Raw genomic sequence first — 9,856 nt, forward strand, 5'->3', positions numbered from 1 at the left:
AAAAAAAAAAAAAAAAAAAAAAAAAAAAAAAGAAAGAAAGAAAGAAAGAAAGAAATGAAGGGCCTACATGGTGGAAAGGAAGAAATAAAACTCTGTTTTCATAGATGGCATGATTTTATACTTAGAAAACCCTAATAAATCTACAAAAAGCTCCTAGAACTAAAAGGTAAATTTAGTAGGGTCATAGGACAAAGCAAATATATAAAAAATAAATTATGTTTTTATATACTGTCAATGAACAACTACAAATAAAAATTAAACAAAACAGCATAATATACAATAGCATCAAATAACACGAAGTGCTTAGGTATGCATAGATCTAACAAAAATGTGTAGGCTTTGTATGTGGAAAATTATAAAACACTGTTGACAGAAATCAGAGACCTAAATAAATGGAATGGTATATTGTGTTCATGGATATTGTGGAGATATCAGTTCTCTCCAAATAAATCCATAGATTGAAAGGAGAACACAAAGTTTTTCTTCTAAAATTTATATGGATAAAAAATGACCTAGAATATCCAAAACGATTTTGAGAAAGCAAAGTTGGACAATTCGTAGTACTTGATGTTAAGACTTAAAATAAAGCTACAATAATTACGATAGTGTGGTATATGTGAAATGTAGACAAACAGGTCATTGTAACATAATAGAGAGTCTAGAAATACACCCACATATTTAATTTTTGACAAAATTGCTAAGGCAATTTCAACAGAAAGATAAGTCTTTTCAACAAATGCTGCTAAAACATAAAGCAATTTGACATCCTTATGCAAAAAAATACAAACAAACCAACATAACAAACCTCTACCTGCACTTCATACCTTGCACAAAATTTAACTCCAAATGGATCAGAGACCTAAATGTAAAACCTAACATTATCAAACTTCTAGGACAGAAGCAGGCAAACTTTTTCTGCAAAGAGCTACAGAGTAAATATTTTAGTCTTTATGGGCTACATATATGGATTCTGTCACATATTCTTTATTTTTTTTAACAACCCTCTAAAAATGTAAAAACCATTTTTAACATGTAGGCAACACAGAAACAGGCCTATAGATCATATTTAGCCCATGGGAAGTACTTTGTCATCCCTTGTTTTAGATGAAAGCATAAGAGAAAACTCTGTTATTATATGTTAAGCAAAAACTTGTTAGATAGAATACCATAAGGGTAATTCATAAAAGAAAAAAATGGGATATATTGGACCTTATTAAAATTAATTGTATTTTCATATCATATATCTGACAAAGGACTTATAATCAGAGTATATAATGAGCTTTCAAAACTCAATAAGAAAACAAACAACCAAATTTTAAAATATAGTTGGAAATATGGGCAAACAATTTGAGTAGATACTTCACCAAAGAATGGCTAACAAGCCCATGCAAAGAAAGTCAATATAATTCGTCACCTGGGAAATGCAAGTTAAAACCCCAATGAGATATCACTTCTTAAATATTAGAATTGACCTTTTTTAAAAATGGATAACTGAGAATAACTAAGTTCTGCTAAGGATGCTAGTTAATATGCAAAGTGGTACAGCCGCTTTGAGAAAGAGTTTGACAATTTCTTATATAGTTAAACGTTGTCTTCCCACATGACACAGCAATTCTATTTCCAAGAAAAATGTGAAGCTTCACATGAAAACTTGTAGATCAGTGTTCATAGCAGCTTAATTCATAATCACCAATAATTGTAAACACCCCAAATGTGCCTCAAATGGCAAAAAGATTAACAAAATGTACATATTCATCTGATGGACTAATAACCAACAATAAAAAGTAACTACTGATACACACAACAACATGGGTGAATCTCAAATGCATTGTATTAAGTGATAGAGGACATAGTCAAAAGGCTACATACTATATGGATGCATTTGTATAACATTCTGGGAAAGAAAAATCTGTAAGACATAAAATTGATCAGTGGTTGCCACGGAATTGGGATGTGGGGATGAGTTGACTACAGTGCACAGGGGCTTTTTTGCGTTGATGAAAATGTTCTATGTCTTAATTTTAGTGGTGTTCATATGACTATATAACTTTGTCAAAACTCATCAAAGAGTACACTAAAAAGACAGAATTTTAGTACATGTAAAAATCGTTCAAAGTGGGAATGACAGAGGGACAGACAAAAGATAGAGAGACGGACAGTGAAATTTCTAATGTCAAATTGATGATGGAAGAAGCTTGAACATGTTTATATGCCATGGCCCTGAGTTAGTAAAAAGGAAAATGTTGAAGGTTATCTTAAAATACAGGTCATTTGAAAATATAGTTTAAACTTACACATAAATAATTGTTCACAATGATTTACAAGTAGAAGGAATGTGTGGTTTGTAATATTTTATACATTTTTGTGAAGTTGATTTAAGTATTGAAGCAGTGATCCGCATATGTTAAATTATAAGGCTGTAACTATTAATGGATTCCCTATCCTCTGCTCTGGATAATTGTGTGTGCTCCTCTTGCTGAATGAATGTCCAAATTTTCAATATCATTGCTTAATATGATGTGATTCCCAAGGACTAGTGACTCAGCTGTTGCTTTCAATAGCTAAACTATATTTATTTCTTAAAGGTGATGTTGGACCAAGTGGACAACCTGGACCAATGGGACCTCCTGGGCTGCCAGGAATAGGTGTTCAGGGACCACCAGGACCACCAGGGATTCCTGGGCCAACAGGCCAACCAGGTAAGATTAGAGTAAATGTGCATTTTGTAGTACTCATAATATATACATTGGTCAGCTCATCAAAAAAATGAAACCCACAAACAGTCTTCCAGAAAACAGACTTAAGAGGCAATGTATCTATGTGTATAATTTTATAAAAGTAGAAAAGTGGCCAGACGCGGTGGCTCATGCCTATAATCTCAGCACTTTGGGAAGCTGAGGCGGGCGGATCACCTGAGGTCAGGATTTCAAGACCAGCCTGACCAACATGGAGAAACCTCATCTCTATAAAAAAAAAAAAAAAAAAAAAAAAAAAAAAAAAAAAAAAAAAAAAAAAAAGTGGAAATGTACAGGACCTAGCATAAAATCTACTTTAATCCCTGATATTTCCCCTCTGTATTCATCTAAAATTGATGTATTTCCAATAATGCAATTGCAGTGTGTTATTATTGATATGTACTTGTTGAGCTAGACATAGTTTTGGAAGCAGAGGCCTCGAAACTTCTAGTGCTGATCATTTCAGGTCTGAGTAGCTGTACACCATTAATAGACCTTTGTGGAACCTCTTAACACTTCTTAGCACATGAGAATTCGAGTTAAGTTTCAGCAAAACTTTCCGTAAAAATATATTTTAGGCATTCTCTTTTTCTTTTTCTTTTCCATAAATAAGTTTTTTCCCCTTTTTGCCCCCAAACTAGCAATCACTTTGCAATTCATCATCACTGCAAATCTTTACTTTTAATATTTTGTATTAGATACTCAAAAAAGTCTTTTATGAACATGTAACCTAATGGGTTTGCCTCTATAGATAGGAAATCATACGATTTCTCTAAGTTTGTGTGAAAGCATATTGAATTTCTGGATTCTGAACTGCCTGGTGATGTGAATTCTCATTATCTTAATCTAGGCAGGTAAAGTAAAGGCCACCTTGGTGCCAGCACATGTTATTGCAAAATACCATAATAATTTATGAAATTAAAACAAATATGAAACATTTAGTTGCTCCTTAATTCACGTGAGTACATCTGCAGGCTTAAACACATGGTTCAGATGTGCATACATTTATTTTAAGCAATGGCTATATATTTCCTGACCTTAAATGACGGTAGATATTTTGTTATTATTCTAAAAATTTAGAAACACAGGTTAAAAATATAAAAAGCCTGTAAAGGTTATTTTCATTTATATACTATTTTACAATTTATTATATGGCACATTATACCTTTTTATGATCCTGAACATGTCACTACTGATTTAAAACTAAGAAAACTTAGTGTTGCTTTGAATCAGGTTGTTATAAATAGTTGCTTTATCACTTATGGAAAAAACTTTCTGTCCAACTAGCATAGCAGAGGGATCTTGGGAAAAAGTACTTATTTTTAGATTTGATCATTAAAGGCTTGACCTATTTTTTTTGTTTGTTTCTTTTGAGGCGGAGTTTCACTCTTGTTGCCCAGGCTGGGGTGCAATGGCACAACCTTGGCTCACTGCAACCTCCACCTCCTGGGCTCAAACAATTCTCCTGCCTCAGTCTCCCGAGTAGCTGGGATTACAGGCCTCCACACTCAGCTAATTTTTGTATTTTTAGTAGACATTGGGTTTCACCATGTTGACCAGGCTAGTGTCAAACTCCTGACCTCAGGTGATCTGCCCACCTTGGCCCTCCAAAGTGCTGGGATTAAAGGCGTGAGCTACCATGCCCGACCCCTGCTGTTTTACAGAGGTGGATGAAATGAATTTATCACTCCTATGGTGTTTTGTCATTTATTTCAGTTCCAAAAAGTGCATGAGTCTTTAGAAGCTGTTTGAATTCTTAAGTCACAGCTAAGTGAGAATAAAAAAGGGAACACTATCAATATGAATCTAAACAAAACACAAATATGTTAACACATGCGTCATGCTCTTTCAGATTTACCTGATACTTTGTAATGTATTATTTATCTAATGTTCTCTCTCTCTTTCTCCCTCTATCATATCATCTATCTGACAAAGGACTTATAACCAGATATAAATATAATATATAGATAAATATTACATAGATATAAATATAATATAGATATAATATATGCATAGGAATATTGATTAATAAAATATAAGTGGATGGGCAGGAATAAAAGTAATAATGCTGAATTAAACTTCATATATTTTTAAATGAATATATGTATAGCCATAGTATTCAAGATGTTAATATGGTTCAACAAACAAAATTAACTGCAACTAGCAAGAAAATGTATTGAATTCACTCTTAATATAGAAATGTTCTCAAAGCACAGCACCCTTTTTTTTTTTTTTTAATATGGGATGGACCACATCTCATATTTACACAAGCCACATATACTCACTTTATATATATATGTTTTATATATATATTTATATATATATTTATTATTGCACTTTAGGTTCTAGGGTACATGTGCAGAACATGCAGGATTGTTCCATAGGTACCTATATGGCAATGTGGTTTCCTACCTCCATTCCCCCATCACTTATATCTGGCATTTCTCCCCACGTTCTCCCTCCCCAACCTCCTTGTCCCCTGCTGTCCCTCCCCTATTCCCCCGCAACAGACCCCAGTATGTGATGCTCCCCTCCCTGTTCTCATTGTTCAACACCCAGCTATGAGTCAGAACATGCAGTGTTTGGTTTTCTGTTCTTGTGTCAGTTTGCTGAGAATGATGGTTTCCAGATTCATCTATGTCCCGACAAAGAACACAAACTCATCATTTTTTACGGCTGCATAGTATTCCATGGTGTATATGTGCCACATTTTCCCTGTCCAGTCTATCATCGATGGGCATTTGGGTTGGTTCCAGGTCTTTGCTATTGTAAACAGTGCCACAATGAACATTCATGTGCATGTGTCCTTATAGTAGAATGATTTATAATCCTTTGGATATATACCCAGTAATGGGATTGCTAGGTCAAGTGGAATTTCTATTTCTAGGTCCTTGAGGAATCGCCACACTNTATATACCCAGTAATGGGATTGCTAGGTCAAGTGGAATTTCTATTTCTAGGTCCTTGAGGAATCGCCACACTGTCTTCCACAATGGTGGAACTGATTTACACTCCTACAAACTGTAAAAGTGTTCCTATTTCTCCACATCCTCTCCAGCATCTGTTGTCTCCAGATTTTTTAATGATCACCATTCTAACTGGCGTGAGATGGTATCTCAACGTGGTTTTGATTTGCATTTCTCTAATGACCAATGATGATGATCATGTTTTCATATGTTTGTTGGCTTCATATATGTCTTCTTTTGAAAAGTTTCTGTTCATATCCTTCACCCGCTTTTGAATGGGTTTTTTTTGTTTGTTTTTGTAAATCTGTTTTGGTTCTTTGTAGATTCAGGATATTAGCCCTTTGTCAGATGGGTACATTGCAAACATTTTTTTCCCATTCTGTTGGTTCCCGGTTTACTCTAATGATTGTTTCTTTTGCTGTACAGAAGCTCTTTGGTTTAATTAGATTCCATTTGTCTATTTTGGCTTTTGTGGCCAATGCTTTTGGTGTTTTAGTCATGAAATCATTGCCTATGCCTATGTCCTGAATGGTTTTGCCTAGATTTTCTTCTAGGGCTTTTATGGTATTAGGTCATATGTTTAAGTCTTTAATCCATCTGGAGTTAATTTTAGTGTAAGGTATCAGCAAGGGGTCCAGTTTCTGCTTTCTGCACATGGCTAGCCAGTTTCCCTAACACCATTTATTAAACAGGTAATCCTATCCCCATTGCTTGTTTTTGTCAGGTTTGTAAAAGATCAGATGGTTATAGATGTATGACATTGCTTCTGAGGCCTCTTTTCTGTTACATTGGTCTATATCTCTGTTTTGGTACCAGTACCATGCTGTTTTGATTACTGTAGCCTTGTAGTATAGTTTGAAGTCAGGTAGCATGATGCTTCTAGCTTTGCTCTTTTTGCATAGAATTGTCTTGGCTATGTGGGCTCTCTTTTGGTTCCATATGAAGTTTAAGGTGGTTTTTTTCTAGTTCTGTGAAGAGGGTCATAGGTAGCTTGATGGGGATAGCATTGAATCTGTAAATTACTTGGGGCGGTATGGCCATTTTCACAATATTGATTTTTCCTAACCATGAGCATGGAATGTTTTTTCATCTTTTTGTGTCCTCTCTTATTTCCTTGAGCACTGGTTTATAGTTCTTCTTGAAGAGGTCCTTTACATCCTTTGTTAGTTGTATTCCTAGGTATTTTATTCTCTTTGTAGCAATTGTGAATGGCAGTTTGTTCTTGATTTGGCTCTCTTTAAGTCTGTTATTGGTGTATAGGAATGCTTGTGATTTCTGCACATTGATTTTGTATCCTGAGACTTTGCTGAAGTTGCTTATCAGTTTCAGGAGATTTTGGCCTGAGACAATGGGGTCTTCTAAATATACAATCATGTTGTCTGCAAATAGAGACAATTTGACTTCCTCCTTCCTAATTGAATACCCTTTATTTCTTTTTCTTGACTGATTGTTCTGTCTAGCACTTCCAATACTATATTAAAAAGGAGTGGTGACAGAGGGCATCCTTGTCTAGTGTCAGATTTCAAAGGGAATGCTTCCAGTTTTTTCCCATTCAGTATGATATTGGCTGTGGGTTTGTCATAAATAGCTTTTATTATTTTGAGATACTTTCCATCAATACCTAGTTTATTGAGAGTTTTTAGCATAAAGGGCTGTTGAATTTTGTCAAAGGCCTTCTCTGCATCTATTGAGATAATCATGTGGTTTTGCCTTTGGTTCTGTTTATGTGGTGGATTACATTTATAGACGTGTGTATGTTGAACCAGCCTTGCATACCTGGGATGAAGCCCACTTGATTGTGATGGATAAGCTTTTTGATGTGCTGTTGCTATTGGTTTGCCAGTATTTTATTAAATATTTTTGCATCTATGTTAATCACAAATATTGGCCTGAAGTTTTCTTTTTTGGTGAGTCTCTGCCAGGTTTTGGTATCAGGATGATGCTGGTCTCATAAAATGATTTGGGAGGAATTCCCTCTTTTTGTATTGTTTGCAATAGTTTCAGAAGGAGTGGTACCAGCTCGTCTTTGTATGTCCCATAGAATTCAGCTGTGAACCCGTCTGGACCTGGACATTTTTTGGTTGGTAGGCTATTAGTTGCTGCCTCAACTTCAGCCCTTGTTATTCGTCTCTTCAGGGTTTTGACTTCTTCCTGGTTTAGGCTTGGAAGTGTGCAAGTGTCCAGGAATTTATCAATTTCTACCAGGTTTACTGGTTTATGTGCATAGAGTTGTTTGTAGTGATCTCTGATGGTAGTTTGTATTTCTGTGGAATCAGTGGTGATATCCCCTTTATCATTTTTTATTGCGTCTATTTGATTCTTCTCTCTTCTTTTTTATTAATCTGGCTAGTGGTCTCTCTATTTTGTTGATCTTTTCAAAAGACCAGCTCCTGGATTTATCATTTTTTATGGGTTTTTTTGTGTCTCTATCTCCTTCAGTTCTGCTCTGATCTTAGTTATTTCTTGTCTTCTGCTAGCTTTTGTGTTTTTTTGATCTTGCTCCTCTAGCTCTTCAATTTTGATGATAGGGTGTCGATTTTAGATCTTTCCTTGCTTCTTCTGTGGGCATTTATTGCTATAAATTTCCCTCTAGACACTGCTTTAAATGTGTCCCAGAGATTCTAGTACGTTGTATCTTCCTTCTTGTTGTTTTTGAAGAACATCTTTATTTCTGCCTTCATTTCATTGTTTATCCAGTAAACATTCAAGAGCCAGTTGTTCACTTTGCATGAAGTTGTGCAGTTCTGAGTTAGTTTCTTAATCCTGAATTCTAATTTGATTGCACTGTGGTCTGAGAGATTGTTATGATTTCCATTCTCTTGCATTTGCTGAGGAGTGATTTACTTTCAATTATGTGGTCAATTTTAGAGTAGGTGTGATGTGGTGCTGAGAAGAATGTATATTCTGTGGTTTTGGGATAGAGATTTCTGTAGATGTCTATTAGGTCTGCCTGGTCCAGATCTGAGTTCAAGTCCTGGATATCTTTGTTAATTTCTGTCTCGTTGATCTGTCTCATATTGACAGTGGAGCATTAAAATCTCCCACTATTATTGTCTGGGAGCCTAAGTCTTGTTGTAGGTCGTTAATAACTTGCTTTATGTATCACAGTGCTCCCATATTGGGTGCATATATATTAGGATCGTTAGTTCTTCTTGCATTGATCCTTTTACCATTATGTAATGCCCTTCTTTGTCTATTTTAATCTTTGTTCATTTAAAGTCTATTTTATCAGAGACTAGGATTGCAACTCCTGCTTTCTTTTCCTCACCGTTTTCTTGAAAAATCTTCCTCCATCCCTTTATTTTGAGCCTATGTGTGTCCTTACATGTGAGATGGGTTTTCTGGATACAGCACACTGATGGGTCTTGACTTTTTATCCATTTTGCCAGTCCGTGTCTTTTGATTGGGGCATTTAGCCCATTTACATATAAGGTTAATATTGTTATGTGTGAATTTGATCCTGCCATTTTGATACTAGCTGGTTGTTTTGCCCATTAGTTGACACAGTTTCTTCATTGTGTTGATGCTCTTTACCCTTCAGTACATTTTTATAGTGGCCGGTACTGGTTGTTCCTTCCTATGTTTAGTGCTTCTTTCAGGAGCTCTTGTAAGGCAGGCCTGGTGGTGATGAATCTCTCAGCAATTGCTTGTTCATAAAGGATTTTATTTCTCCTTCGCTTATGAAGCTTAGTTTGGCTGGATATAAAATTCTAGGTTGAAATTTCTTTTCTTTAAGGATGTTGAACATTGGCCCCCACTCTCTTCTGGCTTGTAGGGTTTCTGCTGAGAAATCTTCTGTGAGTCTGAACGGCTTCCCTTTGTGGGTAACCCGACCTTTCTCTCTGGCTGCCCTTAGCATTTTTTCCTTCATTTCAACCCTGGTGAATCTGACAATTATGTGTATTGGGGTTCTTTTTGAGAAATATCCTTGTGTTGTTCTCTGTATTTCCTGGACTTGAATATTGGCCTGCCTTGCTAGGTTGGGGAAGTTTTCCTGGATAATGTTCTGAAGGGTGTTTTCCAGCTTGGGTTTACTTTCTCTGTCACATTCAGGTACACCTATCAAAGGTAGATTAGGTCTTTTCACATAATCCCATATTTCTTGGAGGGTTTATTCATTTCTTTTCACTCTTTTTCCTCTAATCTTGCCTTCTA

General features: G+C 35.5%; 1 protein-coding gene across 4 annotated transcripts in view; it reads left to right on the top strand.

The window, feature by feature from the left end:
• COL4A5 (collagen type IV alpha 5 chain) overlaps positions 1-9,856 on the top strand; it is a 258,298-nt gene that overhangs the window by 178,710 nt on the left and 69,732 nt on the right. For all 4 annotated transcript variants that reach the window (XM_037744956.1, XM_017546470.1, XM_017546471.1 and 1 more), the window contains one exon: positions 2,586-2,699. In XM_037744956.1, coding sequence (XP_037600884.1) covers positions 2,586-2,699 — 114 coding nt within the window. The remainder of the gene's footprint in view (positions 1-2,585; positions 2,700-9,856) is intronic.

The sequence above is a fragment of the Cebus imitator genome, unplaced genomic scaffold (assembly GCF_001604975.1).
Source record: "Cebus imitator isolate Cc_AM_T3 unplaced genomic scaffold, Cebus_imitator-1.0 Scaffold189, whole genome shotgun sequence".
Taxonomy (NCBI): domain Eukaryota; kingdom Metazoa; phylum Chordata; class Mammalia; order Primates; family Cebidae; genus Cebus; species Cebus imitator.